The sequence below is a fragment of the Equus asinus genome, chromosome 6 (assembly GCF_041296235.1).
Source record: "Equus asinus isolate D_3611 breed Donkey chromosome 6, EquAss-T2T_v2, whole genome shotgun sequence".
NCBI lineage: Eukaryota > Metazoa > Chordata > Mammalia > Perissodactyla > Equidae > Equus > Equus asinus.
Window position 1 is genome coordinate 47,735,450 of NC_091795.1, and position 21,429 is coordinate 47,756,878.

General features: G+C 37.9%; 1 protein-coding gene and 1 long non-coding RNA gene across 2 annotated transcripts in view; one reads left to right on the forward strand and one right to left on the reverse strand.

The window, feature by feature from the left end:
- Positions 1-13,381, reverse strand: part of ACTR2 (actin related protein 2) — a 32,848-nt gene extending 19,467 nt beyond the window's left edge. The window contains exons 1-3 of the mRNA XM_014836772.3: positions 13,164-13,381; positions 6,255-6,365; positions 493-708 (exon numbers count right to left, since the gene is read on the reverse strand). Coding sequence (XP_014692258.1) covers positions 493-708; positions 6,255-6,365; positions 13,164-13,211 — 375 coding nt within the window. The 5' untranslated portion in view covers positions 13,212-13,381. The remainder of the gene's footprint in view (positions 1-492; positions 709-6,254; positions 6,366-13,163) is intronic.
- A 104-nt stretch (positions 13,382-13,485) lies between these two features.
- LOC106828354 (uncharacterized) overlaps positions 13,486-21,429 on the forward strand; it is a 57,786-nt gene continuing 49,842 nt past the window's right edge. Inside the window, exon 1 of the long non-coding RNA XR_011504264.1 lies at positions 13,486-14,161. This is a non-coding gene — a long non-coding RNA (uncharacterized lncRNA). The remainder of the gene's footprint in view (positions 14,162-21,429) is intronic.

The window sequence follows — 21,429 nt, forward strand, 5'->3', positions numbered from 1 at the left end:
GCTTCTTATGTTAGGACCTTCACACTGGCTACTCCCTTTGCCTGGAATGCTCTTGCCCCATATATCCCAGCTTACTCCCTTACTCTGTCTTTGTTTAAACATGGCCTTCTCACAGAGACCTTCTGCTACACCCTATGTACAAATGCAAGCTCCTCCACACCCCATTCCCCCTTAACCTGCTTTTTTCTTTTTTCCTTTATCATCTATCATCTTCTAACAAACCATTCAACTAACTCACTTTTTCTCTTTTCTGGCCTGGTTTCCTCTGCTAGAATGTAAGCTCCACGGCAGCAGGATTTTGTTCTGTTTACTGATACATCGTACTTAGAAATAATAACTAGCATATAGTTAGGTGTTCAATAAATAGGATCTGGGGGAAAACAACAATTACTTTTATGCCTTTTATCCTTAACAACAACAGTAAAAGAAAGAATATTTGCTTCAACATCACATCCCAGAACACATGTATACACATTCTATCGGAAAACTTACCTCTACAATCTTCTCTCTGTTTTTGGTTGGGTTCATAGGAGGTTCTGTGAGTAAGATTTTACAATTTCTGGTATCTATGTTAAGTTTTTCTGGTCCAAATGTATAGTCCCACAGGTGTTTCATGTCATCCCAATTTCGTACTATGCCATTTTCCATAGGGTAGTTAACTTCTAACATTGAGCGTAATTCACTTGCCTCATCACCAACCATAAGATCCTAGAAAATCATAATATCAAAGCTTTAGACCAGTCACATTTTTGCATAAAATACCTTCAGAAAATCAAACTCCTATATTTCGGGAAACTTGGGAGTAATTAATCTTAATCTTTCTGGCACTTTCAGATAAAGTTCTTCATTCCACAAGTTAAAAAAGTCTTTTCTTTCAAGAACAATGCCATTCAAAATTTAATCATGGATAATAAATTTTTATGTACAACATGGTTTAAATCAATAAATTGACCTTACCTTTAATACATATGTTTCCAAAAGAAGAGCATTAGCACAAATAAACCCCACATTTTCATATTTTGGAGGGTTTTGTATGAGATTTCATCTGTTTCTTTTGCTCAAATGTTCAAAAAATAAGGCCTGTGATATGTGAAATAGCACATCAGGGGAAAAAAAAAACGTGTAGAAAAATGCTCAATGCATGCAGCACATCTTTGTCCTAAACATCAAAATGATAAGTGTAAGTTCTATAAAGCATAATGAAAGAAGCAAAAATTGATTCCTTATTACACTATGATAACGCATATATGCACCACATAATTTGTAAATTTTACAAACTTCTACCTACGTATGCCTGAATTAGAATTAAAAATTAAGTTTCTACTTATGCTTCACCAAGGTGAATGAGCATTTGTAGAGATACAAAAAATTAAAACACAGGGAAACAACTCTTTAAAGTTATCTCATGAGCAACATTTTCAACCTTGAAGTGTAATACTAGAAAATCACACTATCACACATGAAGCAAAATACTCACAAGTCTTGTCTCCAATGACAGCATACTTAAGATGACCCACATTTGAAAAGTGAAGTTTTATATGTATAATAAGGCTACCGATGTCCAAGAACTTAAACTTATTTTAGAAATCAGCTAGTTAAGATATTAAATAATCTTGATTTCTACTTGAACTGATGAATTAAAAAAAAAACAACTAGGATCAGAAACAGCTAGTATTTGCTACAATACCTTAAATTTAAAACATAGGGAAATGAAAAGAAACAGCAAAATTAACATAAGACGTCTTAAAATAGAGGTTTAAATATATGTAAGTTTAAAACGTTTAAAAATAATTTTAAAAAGATCAGAGGTAAAACCAGGGCGAAGACTCTACTAAAAAAACAAAAGCAAAAAAAACCAAAAAACAAAAAAACAGATTTCTGGAAAATCCACTGAAAGCAACAATAAAAAGGGAAAACAAAGTTAAAGGAGATGATAGAAATGTTCACTGAAAGTTTTCTGTTGCAACTAATTTCTTATATAGTTAATTTACCATAACTTCATACTCAAATTTCTCAAATATTAACTGTTTAAATCATCTGATAGAAAAATGCAAAACAAAGTCTATGTCGGTGAACTCTAATAACATGCATATGTTGAATTATTTAGGGAGAGGTACAATGATACTTTGAAACACATCAAAAAACAAGATAGATGGATGGATAGATGGATATGTGATACAAATATTAATGTCAGAATCTAGGTGATGGGTATATGGGTTTCAATGTAAAATTCCTTCAATTTTGTTGTATATTCTAAACACTTCTCAATATAATGTTAGGGGGGAATCTATACTGGTAAGGACATATATTACTTTTGGCCATTAACAAATATAACATAACACACAATTGTTACTTATTTTCCTCTAGAGTATATTTTCTTTGTGTTGTACAATGTAACAGATTAGATAATTAGATGGTTTATACAATCAATATGCATTCACAACTATATTTCAACAAATTTAGAATAAGTCTGATCTGATTTCATCAGAATATTTACTTTTTATTCCACGCAAGAATAGGGGCTTACATATGTATGACCCAATGCCAACTAAAAATAAAAGCTCACAAATCTACTTCTAGGACATACACGCTACAAAGGATCAACTGAAAGAAACATCTGGCATTGAGTATCTTACCATCCCTCTGAACAAAGAGGACATTTAAAATGGAGGAAAACGAGCATTAACTTATTAGATTAGTGCAAAATCTCTTGAGTAGCTCGTTACCTAAATTTACCCATATCTAAAATTTTAATTAAAAAATCCTAAAACCATATCTTCCCCAGAACATTTCACCTTCCCAAAACCAAAAACGCTGAGAGCTTTCCTAACTAGCCCTCGTACCTCAGAACCAAGTTATAAGCAATGAGATCAGGCCTTAGATTTTTACCAGCCGCCTCATCACTGGACCTCAAGCCTAAGCCATCATCTATTATATGAAAAAATGAAAAATTACAGTAACTGTCTGAGACGCTGTTTCAAAGGCGTTTATATTTTATGAAAAGCAGGCAGTGTAGACTATATTTGCTAAGAATCATTTTGAACAATGTCACCCCAAATTGGAAAATAGAACAAACACACTTTAAAACCAAAATGAAATCCCTAGAAGGAAATTCCATAAAAAACATTTGTTAAATTAAGCCTACACTGTTCTCTACAAGAACACTTCTCTTAATCTCCTCAGGATTTTAAGACAAAGGCACAATCTTTTATTACGATAAATATAGGAATTTCCACTTTTAAATCTTTCTGCTTATTCAAAACTCCACAAAGTTACTGTTATTAGTTAAGATATGTAGCACTAGAAATGCCTGATATTCATCTTTGTCAAAGCTGCTCACAAATAAATATTAAAAACAGACTTGAAAATACCTATTATAGAAGCACTCAGATTATTGCAGAAAAATATAATAAAAGACTCAGTGGTGTGGGATGCACCCCGTAAGCTTCTAGTTCAAAAGAAAAAGGTACCACACAATAGTCCTTATTCTGGGGGAAAATCTATTATTTATGGGAAAGTCTTACAAGACTTTCAGCTTTTTCTTATTTGTCCTCAGATAATGTTGTAAAAGCTGCTCATGAATAAGGATGTTATAGGAAACAAGTCCTCCTCTTTTCCTCCCCTTTTACTATCTATAGTTCATCACATATTAAAATTTTACTCAGTTCATTAAAAACACATATGATACCGTACTGGATGCAAATATACATACAGCTATGATAGGAAATGTTCAGTTTAACATTGGTCAATACAACGGATTTATCCAAAAATAACACCTTCACCCCAATTTCCCGGATCACACACATCCTAAATAAAGCCACTTGGTTTCTAATATTATACACACCACACTCCATTTTAATCACAACATTCATCTACAAGAAACACAAGGAAAACAATTCAAAACTATGTTAGTAATTAGTTCTGGTTTGGTCCATTCTATACAATCAGAAAAGTATAGGACTTAATTAGTTGCTACCAAATTGAAGCAATGAAAAAGGTTAAAAATCAAAGTATTTAAAATTAAAATATGGAATCACCCCCCTCCCCAATACTAAAGGGACACAAAACAACAACTACTGTCCCACCAAGCAAAAGTGGAAAACACACAGAGAGCATGTGTGTAACCTCACTTACCATCTTTTTGTTATTCTACTTCAACAGGTCAAGAAAGGTGAAGAGAGAGAAGGTAGAAGTAAGAGTCAGAAAAGGCCTAAATAAAATCCTCACTGAAATTTTTAAACATACAAGCAATAGAGACAAATTAGGTCGAGGTCAGAGGCAGTACTACTATATTTTACGGAGTTAATAATTAGGGCCAAATTAACACGGACAGTTATTACTCCTGAATGAAAATTAAGTCATTAAACAATTTAAATTTCCAGTCTTTTTAGTCTACCATCACATTTTAGCTAACAAGACACAAAAAAGTATAAGTCAATCCACTAGGCATAGGAATTCCAAAAAGTTAAATTTCTTTAATTCATTACTGAATTTAAGAACCTTAATTAAGGAAAATAAATGATAACAGAAAAGGTCTAGCTGAATAGGTAGAGGGTAAGTTTCGGGTTGTTTTTATAAGCTTTCGTAGTCAAGTTAAATTTGACACAGGTCTCTTTTACTGTTTTCTACTAGAAAAGCAACTTAACTTGAAAGACTTGAAAGATTGAGCAGATTGAAGAGAACTGAGCCAACAGAACACAGAATGACAAACCATACAGGCAAATGCTATTGGGCAGTCCTTAAGCAAATCATCTTATTAGAATATCGACTAGTTTCATTTCTATCACTTGGCCTTAAAAAACAAGAAAGTGGAAGTGAAAAGATATGTAATTATTTGTGCCTATGCTGGTGAACAAAAATGGCTGTATGTGATGTATCTTAATACCTCAAAAATGTTATCGATAAAGTATATAAAAACGCCATTCTTCTTTAAAAGTGTGATACTGAATAAAAAGTTTGACTTTCAACTTAAAATTTTAAAAGTTTATCCTTATCACTACTATTAGCTAAATTTTAAGTCAAAGTTCATTTAAGATTGAATTCAATCAGAATGAAAGGAGTTCACAAAAAGAGAGTAAAGAATCTCACAAATTTCCACAAAGAAAAGACCCTAAAAAGAAACACTCTCATATTGAGTGTCCCATTTGACTGTTTATAACATAACAGAGGCCAGAATAATTCGCTATTTTAAGTCTTTAAAAAATTATCACAGAACCTAAGTTTTAGTTCATATTTTCATTCACTGTGTAACTCAATTTTCTAGTCCCAGGAGCAGAGAGCTACCAAGTAGCAAATCTCTACCACCTATTACCACCTTCCTAAAATATCTCAAACAAATGTCCCAAAGGGGTACACTCCAACTCATTTATTCCAAATGACTCATAATCTAACAGTTCACTGAAATCCTGCCAAAGACTGTCCAGATAAGACCAACAATGCTAGCTTGTTCACAAATAATTCAGTTAAAGAGCCCCTACATTCTACTGCATTTTGTAAAACCTGATCCCCAGGCCACCTGAAGAATGTAAGTCAACTGGTGACCACAGTCCTTTTGATTCTATTTCTTTTTTCTTCTAAAATATCATAATGCCCACTTGATTTCCAATCCCTTTAATATGGGAGAAAAACCTATCTTTCTTCATGCTGAGTCTCTCATGTTAAGCACAGTGAGTAGGCACTGACAACCTTCCCTCTGCTCTCCTTGCGGCAAGATATTAAATAATGCAAGGCCAAATAACGACTTGCAGCTTTTGTCCTGCACAGTATGGAAATCAGTTATTACATTAGTGAAAGGAGGAAACAATAAGATTTACATCCTGTGTTTTCCTGACTAGCTATATAAAAAAGTAGGGGGATCAGGCCACGAGAACATGGAAAGCAGAAGTCTAAGGTCCCAAAGAGACACTAACATTTAAAGACAAATATATGGAATTGAAAAACATAAAAATACCAGGCTGACTTCTTTTAAAAACTATATTATGTAATAGGACTTTAAGTCACTAATACAGTATTCACATCAATATAAAAATCTTAAGTATTTTACTCCATTCAGAGAGTAATAGCATCAAGCGATACTTAAAGTCAGATGAAATTAACTTCAGTTTTTGTGCCTTTCTTCAGGTGTTGATACAAATTAAAAATACAAGCAATTCTGCCCTCCCCCTTTGCTTTGCATGGCATCATTTTTAAAACTACTTCATTTAGAGAAGACCTCACAGATTTTGATCCTCATTTATCAATAAATAAAATATTACCTTGATTTCAATGTTTCCCACTTTGGTGGTTGATCTGATAATAGGTCTTCCAACCAAAGCTGGGAAGATGTGTTCTGGAAAGTTAGAGCCTGCATATCCACACTTCACAAACTGGAAGAGAATAGTAAAAGTGGGTTAGTGTCAAGGTATTTACTATATCCATTTAAAAACAGTACCTGAAAAATACCACTTTGCCCTTATAAATATTTTAAACTTTTGGTGCTCTCAAATTACCCAAAGTAGTCACCCAATCTATCATATCTCCTTCTATTTCCTTTATGGCATTGACTACTACTGGAGTTCATGTTTATTTACGGGTTAACCGCTTATTTAGTGCCTAAGTCCCCCCACCCAGAGAAAGCCTCCAGAGGGCAGGGAGCTAAAGCTGAGCAGCTCATGCTGGAGCCAATGCCTCCAAGAGGTCTTGGCACACAGCAGTCACACAAGAAGTATTTAGGAATGGACAAATTCACTCAACAAATGCTAAGTATTTTTAAAAGAGAAATGTTAGAAAATGAACAAAACTAAAGCTTCAATTCTAAAGCAGGCTTTCACTCATCCCTGGCAATTCACTTAAGCAATCTCATTTCCAAAATGGTATGTGGACTAACATTATGTTAAAATAAACATTTATTAGGCTTTTTTGGCTATTTACATTTTTATATTTAGATAAATGTATTTAGTAAAACCAGGTAACATAATTTCCTATTCAGATAGTGCACCTCTCCAACGAGGGCATGTCACTAATTCCAACAACACTTGCATTTTATGCATAAGAAACTAATGTACTAGGAGATTGAACAACCACAGTAAAACTGAAAATAGAACCAAGGGTTTTTTAATTCTTATACCAATAATACAGACTGTTTAGTCTTATTTTGAAGAGCAGACATTCCAAGGAAAAGGCAATCAAAAACGTCAGGGTGGGAGGAGGAACCTATGTAAGAAAGGAAATGTAATCATGGTCTCTGCCCTCCCCCTTAACAAGTCTTTATTCAATGCGAGCCACACTGTGCAAGGATTTTTGTGTCTACTGATGAGTCTCAAGTGCCTAGACAGTGTCTGACACGAAGTAAGTGCATATTAAATAACTGATCAATAAATATCAAAAGTTTTGCTGTTGACTTGAGAGCATGATACTATGACTATTTTGATATAAAGAATGTTTAATATTGAGAAAAAGTCTATTGTTCCATGGCTCCAGGCACCCTACATTCTCTTAGAAGAATTAAGGAGAACAACAGTATCTGACTGTGATGCATGACAGTAATAACACAAAGATGGACAGACTATTAAACTAACCCTTGACAGATGCTACTACGTACAAAGAACTGTTTTGCTTGATGATGGTAAAACTTAGCACCAATCTTAAACTCACTGACTTTTGACTAAACCTCCAAAATATAAAATTTTTATATTTCAAAGATATCTACAACAACTTTGTTGGAAATGACATTGATGAACCACATTTAATTATAAATAGCCTAGAACATTCTGCTATCCAGAATTTCGTCTTATAAATAGAGCTTTTAAAATGTTAGTCATGACTTAAGCAGATTAAAGCTACTTTTACAAAAAAATCTGTCTGAAATTAGGCAGTTTCATATTCCCAATACCAAATGAACTCCTATCCTCTCAGTTCATGTTTATATTTTAGAACTTACATAAAACATACTATTCAGGTATGTTTTCTTCCAAACCCACAAAACCCAGTCTTGGTCAGTTTATCATTGGGCCACCAAGGCTAGGCCATTTTTCAGGTATAGCTACCCATTTCTAAAACTATAATACAATTTTTATTGGATTACCTTTCAAGGCAGACGTCAGTGTGACACAATGGCATATGCAGTAGATAACCTGCTTGTTCATACCTACCTCTCCATCTCAATGGTGGTTTATAAGAACTACAATATACTTCCCACCCTAAGAGTGTGAAAATAAACAGAATTTCAGAAGCACTAGTCCTTTTTTTCACAATGTCTTCTGAATTTATCAATGTGAGCCCAGAGTTGGAGAAACAATTACCACAGAGGAAAAGAAAAATACCTAGTATTTTCTAATAGATTCAAACTAAAAAAACACAAAACTACTCACACGCTTCTCTTCTAAATCATAAACTCTCTTTTGTCCTTAAGTCAAAATCCAGCTCACTTGATAGGAACTGAAATGATACGGAAGAGTAGAGAATCTAATTTTTATCCCAACCATACCCATATTTCTACATAGATAGAATTTGTCATGATCACCAGCCTAATATCAGCATTAGTCATACTTCACACATATATTCCAAATACAGAAAGTAAATACTATGTGGATATTAAATTCTTATGTTTATCTCAAAGTAGTGAACAGATATGGACACTGGGGGGGGGGGGTCAAAAGTGTCCATTCACCAGGCTGAAAATGCTCATTTATGTGAGTATAAATGTTCTTAAAGAAAATTATAGAAAGAATCACTGAAAAAGTCTACAATACTGTTGTTTGAAAAAAGAAAAGATAAGGATCTACAAGTTTGGAAGGGCCATTTTCAGTAGATTAAACAGAAACTAATGACTTAGTGAGAAATCATAACAGAAGTTGAAGGTGGGAGGCCGAGCCTGGGATGGACACGCCTCCCTCTCATTCTGAGCCACACACACTAGGAAACATGCAACAAGGCAAATCCGGAAATAATCACATCACTCAATGTTTTCTGATTATAACTGTTCAGATGGGTGGTTCGAATCTTAAAATTGTTAGTCTATTTGAAGGGATAAAACACTTGCCAAGTGCCTAAAGTAGGAAGACAAAAATTGAGATGCCCTCCGAGACTACAAGACAGTTTTAAACCTACTATTCCTGTGCTTTACAAAAAAAGGAAATTTGGCTTTTAATTCAAATTAAAGATATCAATCACTTACTAATGAAATTATTTATTCTGCTCATGTAGCAGCTTACTGGAAGCAGATGCTGCCACAGTAATCCACTGCTGGCATGCCTACAGGGTATTAGATATATGGTCAAAGTGGCAGGAAACCCAGTATTTCACATTCTTTCAAATGTGAAAGCATTAACAGCTATAATAACAAGGACATAATTAAAATAATCTATTTCTCAGTAATATAAAACTAAAAGATAACCTGGCATTTCCTTTCTTGCAAAAAAAAAGTATTTTTAAAAATCTAAACCATGATGTGATGAAATACTTTAAAAAAAAATTCTTTTCTAAACTACTCATGTGGTATCATTTTAATCCTTGAAATCCTCCCCCACTGCCATCCTTTGAAGAGTGGTGACGACTTAGTTCTCTCCCTGTATGCAACGAGGCTGCATTTAAGAAATAGATTTGACCATATATAGTTTCCTCTTTACAGCACTGTGGTGTAAACCGGCTCTTACTTCCTACTGAGTCATCGAATGGTGAGAACATGAACAGTCTAACGTTCTCTCAGGGAAAAATGAAGAAAACTTCCATCTACATTTGCTCTAAAAGGACCTTTCTCCCCTCAGAAAATAAAAGATTTATAAAGCCTCATTTAGGCTTAATTTGTATGTTTCATTTACTAATTTTATCTGATGGTATCAATATATTAATTTAATCGCATGGTGATTATTCTGATCTTACACCACCAAAATAATTATTCTATTTATTCCAAAGCATCTTACAGGGTAAAACCAAACTTGTTTTTGGTTTATTTCTATTTCAAACACTCCTAAATTCAACATATAAATTAGCATAAGCCTGACAAAGCAGGCCACAATCCACTACAGGTGTGAATTATAAATGAAAATATATTTATCCTAGCACTATAAGCTACTTTGCATCACTAGACCCTAAAAACTGTACCAGTCACACAGGAGGCACGTGTCTTCATTGTTGCTGAACTCACTCCCTGCTGATGAAATCACCCAAGTTTGGTCTAAGAGTATACAACACCAGGGTCCTGGGTCCAACTCTTGAAAGGCACCTCAACTTCTGCGATCTCCAGATTTTCACCTATTTGGCTCTACTTTAGGCAGTAGGTTCGAACGGTTCTGAGGATGAAGCACATAGCAACTTCTCAAACCGCACGCAAATTTTAAAACATTGAAGAGGCAAATTGCTTTAGGGTAACAACTACTCCCACAAGTTCTTAGAAATTAAATTTGAACACCTTCTTTAATATTTAATTGTAGAGGAATCGCTCGCTATACCTTTGAGTACCTAAATAAAATCAAGATGACTATGAAGTGTAAGTAGTAAGAAATAGGATATAGACTCTAAGCAGTTCCTAATCCTCTAAATTTTCAGAAATATCACAGCCTCCCTGATTACGTATTGTAGCAGAGCTCTTTCTTCATTTGAAGTCAATCATGTTTATAGAAAAGCTGGGTAAAATAAATTGAAAAATAACTAGAAATATAACACCAAATAAATAAATTTTTGTTTGAATTACCTAAACTTTTTCTGTTTATTTCATAGTAACTGATGTTTTGTCTTAAGGAACAAGATTCTTAAATTATGGATTAGACATAAGACTAATCAATAATAAACTATCAGCTCTCTAACATAGCTAAACTAATGAAATAGTACCATAAAAATGAGCTCGTGGTTGGGGCCAGTCTGGTGGCATAGTGGGAACTCTAGTTCTGCTTCAGTGGCCCAGGTTTGCAGGTTCCGATCCCAGGCACGCACCTAGCACCACTGGTCAAGCAATGCTATGGCGGCATCCCACATAAAATAGAGGAAGATCAGTCTGGATGTTAGCTCAGTGACCATCTTCCTCAAGCAAAAAGAGGAAGATTGGCAACAGATGTTAGCTCAGGGTCAATCTTCCTCACCAAAAAAAAAGGGAGCTCATAGTTAACATTCCTATTCTAACTGATTATCAAAAAACTCACATATTTTACAAGTACAGGGTTCACGACCCTTTAAAAAGGAAGAATCCTATAAAACCTAACTGGTTCATATTTCTAAAGAGAATATCTAACAAACAAAAAATACTCGCAAAACAGAAGATTTTAAATTGAATTTTTTTTTTTTAAAGATTTTTATTTTTTTCCTTTTTCTCCCCAAAGCCCCCCGGCACATAGTTGTACATTCTCCGCTGTGGGTCCATCCAGTTGTGGCATGTGGGACGCTGCCCCAGCGCGGCCCAATGAGCACTGCCATGTCCGCGCCCAGGACCCGAACCAACGAAACACTGGACCGCCTGCAGCGGAGCGCGCGAACCCAACCACTCGGCCACGGGGCCAGCCCCTAAATTGAATTTTTAAAGCTTTAAATTTATTTAGAGGTCAATTTGAGACTAATATTTTTTTAAAAGCACCTTTAACTGAGTTTTAACTGCAAAAGTAATACATGTTTATCGTTTCTTTAGTTTAAAGACAGTTTAACAATACATGTTTTGTTAAAAAACAAAACAAAAAACCGTTTTCCAATAATTCAGAAGAGTCACCAAGTCCTTCCTATCTTCCCTCACTTCCTATCCCTGGTCTCACAGGTAACCACAATGAACATTTCTTACCTGTTCCTCCAAAACTTTCACATACAGATACAAGTGCGTGGACATATAAATATCTTTAATAAAGAACACACACATAAATGGGATCATTCTAAAACTTTTTTAACTTAATAAATCTTAATACATGTTTCAATAGCAGTGGATCTGCCTCTTTTTTTTCCCCCCCAAAGTATTCTATTTTGTAGGGATGTCCCAATATGCGATAACACTCTTTTCTTCTTACTCTCATCCATTTTTAACTCAGATCAGATAAAGCTAGTATAATTATTGATTGTAAAAGTCTGTAACAAATTCAATCAAGGGAAGTACTATGGTAGTGAATATTTGCTCTTTTTTTCCCCTCAACAATCCAGTTTCCAAAGTGTTTTAAAGTTCAAGTAAAATATATTTTAACTCCTATGTCACATTCACGGAAGGAAGAGGAAAATAGTCACAAAATATGCAACTCCAGAATGGCTGCACATCACTGTAACATAGGGGAAATGCTCATTACAGGACTCATCCAAAATAAGTAACATTTCTGTCTTCTAACTTGCTGACTTTGCTGCCCAAAATAGATTTTTTTAAAAAGGAGTGGGCGTTTGAAATAACTTTCAAATCATTTCCAAAAGAGTGTTTTACTCAGATTTTTACAATTATTTGCATTTTAGAACCTTAAAGACTAACATTATCTGCACCTAAGGGAGAAAAAGGAAGGGAGAGGGAACCAAAACTGATTACCTTCCCCCAAAGTCAGCGGAATTAACCCTTGGGCCTTGAGGGGTCCTGGATCTCCCAAGATCATTCAACGGAACATGTTGGTCTCTGCAGGGCTGCACCTGGGCCAAATTCCCAGCGTGCAGAAGAAAAATTAAATGATGTGCTGCCGATCTGGCCTCCCCTTCCCTCAAAAAAAGGAAAACCTCAAACACTGAGAAAAGGCCGAGGCTCGTTGCATGACAGCACTTCCCTTTTTTTTCTCTAAACCCGTTTCCTGCCTCCCGTTCGCTATCTTCAGCGATACAGGAAGAGGAAGGCCTCTAGGTCTTTCTCCTTTCTACACCCCGGAGACCCCGGGGAACGGAGCCCTTCTCCGAAGACACACACCCAGCCTGTTACCCCTGCAGCCCTTTAGCCTAATTGCCCCCCTGGAGCGCGGAGCCGGCCCCGCCGGACGCAGGTGAGATGCCCATCCGCCGCCGGCCTCGCCCGCCGCCCTGACCCGGAAGGCGGCGGAGGGGCAGGCTCCGAGAGACCGGGGCCGGCCCCGGCCCGCTGGCTGCCCACGCCCAGGGAGGCGGGAAGCGCTGCCCCGCGCCCCTTCGTCCCGCCGGTCCGAGGCCAAGGGGTGCAGCCCCGGGCGCCGAGGGCCCGCGCGGCCCCGGCACATCCCCGCACATCCCCGGCCGGGCCAGCGGCCGCCGCGGCCTCCCCGCTGGGCGCTTACCCCAGTGCCGTTGTCGCACACCACCACCTTCCTGCCCTGGCTGTCCATCGTCCGCCGGGAAGAGAGCCGCCGCTGCCGCCCAACAACCTACAGCCACCGCCGCCCGGCCCTTTCCTCTTCCTCCTCCTCCCTCCTCGCGGCCCCTCCTTCGTCCCAACTTTCTTCCCCCAACCGGAAGTCGCCGCCTGGCCCCGCCCGCCATTTAACTGAAAGCCTGTGCGGAAGAAGTGGGGACGGGCGGGAGGAGGCCGAGACTGGCAGCGGTGAGCTCCAATAAGAAACGGAGGAGCGCCGGGGCCCCGCCCATATCCCCGGTTCCGGTTGCCGCCCCGTGGTCGCCCGAGCCGCCACCCGGGTTTACCTTTTCGGCTCCTAGTTTCCCGGTTGTCGCTGGGCGTTTATGGCAGCCGACCTGGACGGTTCTCCTTCTCCCCGAGGCGTCTCTGGAGTTGAGGGCGCCGCTCACTCGGCCGCAGAAGGCGCAGGCAGGTGAAGGACACTGGGTCTGTCGCGAGATGGCAGTGGAATGTGGCGGAGAAGCCAGCCGGGAGAGGAAGCAAACCTGGAGGTCCTTGAATGGAGGTCCCACCATTCAACATGGCTTGGTGTGCCTTTGCTTCTAGGCCTTTTCAGTGGACAGAGCTGGAATGGATACACCCACACACACATATTTGAAATCATGTTTATGCCGATACCTCCAATTCCAGCCCAACCGTTCTTTGCCCAAATTGCCCTCAGTCCAGTGAATGAGAGTGGGTGCCTACATTTCCAGCCTCATGGCTCACCTCTTCCCTCTTCCAGCAGCACCATGTTGCTTCATACTTAAGTATATGTACCTCTTTGAACCCAGAGCCTGAGCTTTGAAATCAGACAACCACAGTTTCAAATCTGGCCCTGCTACTCAAGAGTCTCGTGATTCGGGCATACCCTTGTCTGTGCATGGGGATAATAACCTCTACTTCCGTGGGTGATTGTGAGGATAAAATTCTGTGCCTAAGGTAAGCATCCATTCAGTGGTAGCTATTTATTATTCCATACTTTTAAATGTGCAGTTCCATCTGTAACGCCCCTGCTTTTTCCTTTTTAATCCTTTGGGAGACTTCTACTCATCCTCTAAGACCCAGTTGTCAGAGCTATGAAGACTTTGCTGATAACCCTCAAGATGCTCTTTACTCTTTCCTTGCTGTTACTTTACCATGTACTTATTATACTCAACAAATATTTATCGGATGAGTTACATTAAAATTCATCTAGAAAAAAAATGCCATCATTTTTGAGAAGTGAGAACTAGAATTGTGCCTTCCACATGGCTGTACATGTACAATGACTAGAATAAAACTTGGATCATGAACCCCCCATTTCAGTGTTAGAATACTAGGCTGCCTCTCAGTTTTCACTTTGTTTTTGTATTAAACCAGTGGTTTTCAAATCTTTATAAAGGCATAGAATGCCATATTCAAATTTAATCTTATTTGGAGCCCCAACAGATAAAATAGATGAAAGTAAAGCTGCCATCACGGTAGTTGGAAGTTTGAGAAGTTAGGATGGGAAGGAGGCTCGGGACTGCTTCACTAGTGGTTGGGGTACTTCAGAAGCCTGCTGGACAGTGCATTAGTTCGTAAATTCCATATCTTACTTTTGTGGCCCCAGTGCCTAGCTCTGTGCAGTTTTCCCGGAAGCACATTTAACTGGTCTCAGCAATTGAACTCAAGCATTTCCATGTCCTTTTACTTTTCCTCTTTGTGAAATTAAATGGATTACTAATTTTTACTTTTTTAAGAAATAGCATTTGTTATTTTCTTATTTTTATTTTTAAAATTTTTTTTAAAGACTGGCATCTGAGCTAACAACTGTTGCCAATCTTTTTTTTTCTTCTGCTTTTTCTCCCCAAACCCCCCCACCCAGTACATAGTTGTGTATTTTTATTTGCGGGTCCTTCTAGCTGTGGCATGTGAGATGCCACCTCAACATGGCCTGGTGAGCGGTGCCATGTCCACGCCCAGGATCCAAACTGGTGAAACCCTGGGCCACCGAAGCAGGAGTGTGCGAACTTAACCACTAGGCCACAGGGCCAGCCCACATTTGTTATTTTCTTCTGATTATAAAAACCATACATGCAGATGACAGAAAATATCAATGAACATCTATTCACTATACTAATGAAAATGCAGCAAATCCCTTGGATTATGCATTTCACGTATAATACCATTGATGACTGGTTCCTGCCTTTACACCACGTGAATCCTGGTCATTTCACTTTCCTCAAAATATTTAGACCCCCCCCCCATTTTAGACGATTGAATTTTTCTCGGGGGGGGGGGTTTCATTTCCAGCCTTTGGTTGAGATTTTATGTCTATTACTCCACAAAAAGTCTTGCCAGGTAGATATCCCCCATTTTATGCATAAGAAATGGGGGCTTTAAAAAAAAAAATTGAGTCTAGCAAGGTCGTGGGGTATAAGATCTACATAGAGAAATCAATATATTTATATATGCCATCAGTGAACAATCTCAAAATGAAATTAGGAAAACAATTCCCTTCACAAGAACATCAGAAAAATCTGAATAAATTTAGTGAAAGTAATATAAGACCTATACACTGAAAACTATAAAACATTGCTGAGAGAAATCAAAGAAGATGTAGGTAAATAAGCATACCATGTTCATGGATTTAACACTTATTGTTAAGATGATATAGTTCCTTCCAAATTTACCTATACATTCAGTGTAATCTCTATCAAAATTCCAGCAGGCTTTCTTCTTTTTAGAAAGTGACAAGTTTGATCCTAAAATTATATGGAAATGCAAAGGAACCAGAATAGCCAAAACAATTTTGAAAAAGAAAAGCAAAGGTGGTGGGCTTCTACTACCTGGTTTCAGAACTTACTGTAAAGCTACAGTAATGAAGACAGTGTGGTATTGGTATAAGGATAGACATGTAGATCAATGGAATGGAAAAGATAACCTAAAAATACACCCTTACATTTATGGTCAATTGATTTTCAACAAATAGGCTAAAACAATTCAATGGGAAAAGGGTAATCCTTTTAACAAACAGTGCTGGGACAATTAGATATCCATGTGTGTGGGGAAAAAGAAGAACTTTGACCCTTACTTCACACCATACACAAAGATTAATTCAAATGGATCATAGGCCTAAATGTAAAAGAGCTAAAACTCTATAAATTCTGGAAGAAAACAGAAAAATCTTTTTTTTTTTTCCCCAAGGAAGATTAGCCCTGACCTAACTACTGCCAGTCCTCCTCTTTTTGCTGAGGAAGCCTGTCCCTGAGCTAACATCGTGCCCATCTTCCTCTACTTTATATGTGGGACACCTACCACAGCATGGCGTGCCAAGCAGTGCCATGTCCACACCCAGGATCTGAACCGGCAAACCCCGGGCCGCCGAGAAGCGGAATGTGTGAACTTAACCGCAGCGCCACCAGGCCGGCCCCAGAAAAATCTTTTGATGTTAAGCAAAGCATGCTTAGTTATGACACAAATCATTTAATCATGATCCATTAAAAAAATTGATAAATTGGACTTAATAGAAATTTAAAACTTAATTTATGTATTAAGAAAACAAAAAGATAAGCCACAGACTTGAAGAAAATATTTGCAAATCATGTATCCAACAAAGGACTTGTACCCAGAATAAATTAAGAACACAGAATAATAATGAGACAAATTACCTAATTTAAATGTAGGCAAAATATCTGAATAGACATTTTACCAAAGAAGATTTATGAATGGCTAATAAGCACATGAAAAGATGCTCAACATCACTAATCACTAGGGAAATGCAAATTAAAACCATAATGAGACACTTCATACTCATTAGAATGGCTATAATCAAAAAAGACAGGAAATAACACATTTTGGTGAAGATGTGGAGAAACTGGAACTCATACATTGCTGGTGGGAATGTACAATGAGGCAGCCACTTTGGGAAACAGTTTGGCAGTTTTTCAAAAAGTAAAACATAAAGCTACCATACCCACCAATACCACTCCTAGGTACATACCCAAGAGAAATGTATTTTGCCAAATACTATTCCATTGTATGGATATACCACATAGTTTACTCCTTCACAAATTGACGGACATTTGGATTGTTTTCACTTTTCCGCCTATTATGAGTAATGCTGCTATGAACTTTCATATACAAGCCTGTGGATATATGTTTTCATTTCTCTTGGGTATGTACCTAGGAGTAGTTTGAGTCTTCTCTTCAGAGGCCTCATTTTCTAGTTTCCAACACTTGGGAAACTGAATGAGTGATCAGAAAATGGACACATGAGTGTAGGCTGTGAGCAGAGAGAACTGAGGAACTATCCCATGCAGAGAGAGCCTAGAGATTGCTCCCTGCTTCCCTTGTACCAGTAGGGCTCAGACCCGACCCGCGTCATTATTCACTCAACAAATATGTTTGGAACCCACCATATGCCATGTCCCATCCTGGGGCCTCCATGAAGCTTACATTCTACTGGGAGGGATGAACGCTAAGCAAGTGAACTTAAAAACATGATAAATTTAGCTAACAAGAAGTGTTATAAGGAAATTAATGGATAATGACTTGGGATGGGGGATACCCCTCTGAGGAGACAGCATGTAACCAGAGCATTCGTGTCCATTAGGATTAGACATTGCTGTGACAGAACCTAGAATAAAAATGGCTTTAAAAATTCGTGTTTATTTCTCTGCTACATGAATGAGCGTTCTAGAGCTGAATAACGCTCCACAGCAACAGGGATCTAGCCTCTTGTGTCTTGTTGCTCCCCCATGGAAGGAGGAATTTTTTAAAAATACTGTTTGCTTCTCCTAATGAGCTCGTTCACGGTATCTGATGGTTTGTGCTACGGCTATCATTTCCACATGCCAGGAAGGAGGGAGTGGGGTAGGGGTATGGAGATGTGAAGAAGGGGAAGCGTCTTCCTTTTAAGGACTCTTCTTGAGAGTTGCATATACTATTTCCAGTTCCACCTCACTGGCCAGAACTTGGCTAGCCATATCTAGCTATCAGAGAAGCTGGAAAATGCAGTCTGGATGGCCACATTCCAAGCTAAAAATTGGAAGTTCTATTTCCAGGGAAGAAAAGAGAAGAGATATTGGGGAATACCTAGCAATCTTTGCCTTAAATTATGAGAGGGTCCCACCTATGTGAATAACCTGGGAGAAGATCTTTACAGGTGAAGGGAACTGAAGGTACAAAGACCGTATGGCAGAAAGAAAGAGAGGAAGGAAGGAAGGAAGGAGGGAAAGAAGGAAGGAGGAAAGGAAGGAAAGAAGGAAAATGAGCTTGGTGTGTTGACTGAAGGAACAGAAGGCCGATGTGACTGGAGCATAGTGAATAAAGGGACGAATCATACATGTAGGGCTTCCAGGACCACAGTAAAAAGATTAGATTTTATTCCAGTCACAGTGGCACACCTTTGGAAGGTTTTGAGCAGTTGTAGAGGGTTTTGTTTTAAAACTAGACTTGGAGACATGGTAAGGACATCAGTTAAGCATGACAGTTTTTCTCCACTCTCTCCCTAATTCCAATAAAATGACTCAAAATCTTTTGTTTGTTTGTCTATTAACCATAAAACCAACAAGCTAAAGAGATGTGGAAAAGAGATAAAAGAATGATATCAACAAATATTTGTACACTAGAGAGCAGGTGGAGGAATGAGTTACTAAGCAAAGCTTAGAAAGCTAAAAACTTAATGCCTGAGGTTGGCATGGGAAAAATGAAATAAACCTATTCATGAGGCAGAAACCTGAAAAGGAATTGATTGAAAATATGTTAGAAATAAGTTGCACTCCTAAATACCCTCCTTCAGCCCTTGTAGCCAGATGACACCCTGGCCTGCCGGCCCCCTTCTGTCATGGAATGGAGTGGCTTTACTTTAGCATGAGTTAAAGGCAAAGAGTCTCTGTTCTCAGGGACTGGCACAGCTGAGGAAAACAGGGAGATTAATGGGAAGTCTATATCCAAAAGGGTGAGACACCCAGCCTCTTTCCTACGGGGTAGCCAATAAGCTGGTAACGACTTTTCCACCTCCATCTACTCACTGCTCCCCCTTCCCCCACTCTCTTTCCTCTCTTGGGGAAAACAAACAAAACCTATCTAGAGACAAGACTTACAGATACTGACAGCTGGGGTTCCCCTAACAAAAATAGTCAAATCTTTGCTAGATCACACTACAATAACAACCACTAGTCAACAACACTCAACACACACATTTTCCAATCAGGTTTTTAGTGTTCACTCTTAAATATCATTGGACAGCCTAGGATCATCAGATACTCGAGGAAAATCTCTAACATGTGAGACAAAGATCAAAACAGTGACAATGATAGAAACAGAAGAAAACTTTTTAAAAAGAGTCATTAATATCTTCATATCCTCAGAGGGATAAGAAAATTTTAAATATGATAGAAGAAAAAATTCAATAGAAAGGTATCAAGTTTTGTTTCCATTGAAATAAAGAGTGAGTAAAGGTTAATTAAAGGAGTTTCTTTGATAATCAAAGTGAGGAAATCAAATCCCAGGAAACAGCGCAACAGAGTATTCTGAGAAACTGCTTCGACATCTACAGATCTGAGTGTAGTTTATATACTTTTTAACAACGCAGTGTATGTGCAGGAAAGAGCTTACACGTCTAATAGTCATCTGCTTCAAGGGTAACAAGAACTTTGTGGTCATACATCAAACAAGGCTTGGAGTGAAGGTGTTATCTATGTGTGGAGGGAGGCAAGGACCAGGGTCATCACTTTTTTCCTTAATCTCTAAGAAATGCATCTGGGAAATGTGAGCGTAACATACCCATTATCTCTTTCTGTTGCTGATTCATCCTGTTGGCGTTGCACGGTCATTTAGACACAGGCTATGAGGGCCGCATGGCTGCTTCACAGAACAGCATGGATTTTTATTGTACTGACTGTAAGTTTATGCAGTTCACTTGCTAGATCTGCCTTTTGGACCAGAGAGAGGGTCCCAGTTTCGTTCACAGTTAGAATACAAAGTTCAAGAAGTTTTCCAGAAAGTAGAGTGAAAAAAAAACAAAATGGAAAAAGAGAGAAAAGATTTAAAAATTAGAGGATCAGGTCAGGAAGTTCAATATCAGAATAATAGAATTTCCAGAAAGAAAGGACAGAATATGGAGGGAAAAAATTATTTGAGAAATAATACAAGATTATTTCCGAGAATTGAGAAACAGTTTTCTAGACATGCTCCATTTCTCAGAAAGTTACTGAAGAATGTACTCCTGGAAAGTGAGAGACTTATTCAATAAATATGAAATCATGGGAACTAGGAGACCAGGGATTCAAGAAAGAGAGAGGTAAGAATTGCATGAATGATGGTGGGACAAAAATCCCAAGGATCAGCTATGCATCAGTCTAGGGTCCAAAGCAGGGCAGAGTACTGTAGGAAGGAAATCAATCTCTTTTTCTCCCTCGCTCTGTCACACGTATACACACACATGCATGCACACCCACACATAAGCACAATAGATTTTCTGATGTATTTTAAGACTGAAAGATATATATTTCTAGTGGAAAATTTGGTGGTGAATTAGTAATAACTTCTTATAGGAAAAATGAGGCAATGATTAATTCCAGGAAAATTTTAAAATTGTAATGCAAATACTACAAAGCTACGGTAATCAAAACAGCATTGTACTGGTACAAAAACAGGTGCACAGATCAATGGAACAGAACTGAAAGCCCAAAAATAAAACCACATATCTATGGACAGCTAATCTTCGACAAAGGAGCTGAGGGCCTACAATGGAGAAAAGAAAGTCTCTTCAACAAATGGTGCTGGGAAAACTGGACAGCCACATGTAAAAGAATGAAAATTGACCATTCTTTTTCACCATTCACAAAAATAAACTCAAAATGGATCAAAGACCGAAAGATTAGACCTGAAAGAATAAGTCTCCTAGAAGAGAATATAGGCAGTACACTCTTTGACATCAGTATCAAAAGGATCTTTTTGGACACCAGAAAGAATAAACAAACGGGACTTCATCAGACTAAAGACCTTCTTCAAGGCAAAGGAAAACAGGATTGAAACAAAAAAACAACTCACTAGTTGGGAAAAAATATTTACAAGTCATATATCTGACAAAGGGTTAATCTCCATAATATATAGAGAATTCACACAGCTCAACAACAAAAAATCAAACAACCCGATCAAAAAATGGGCAGGGGACATGAACAGACATTTCTCCAAAGAAGATATACAGATGGCCAATAGACACATGAAAAGATGCTCAT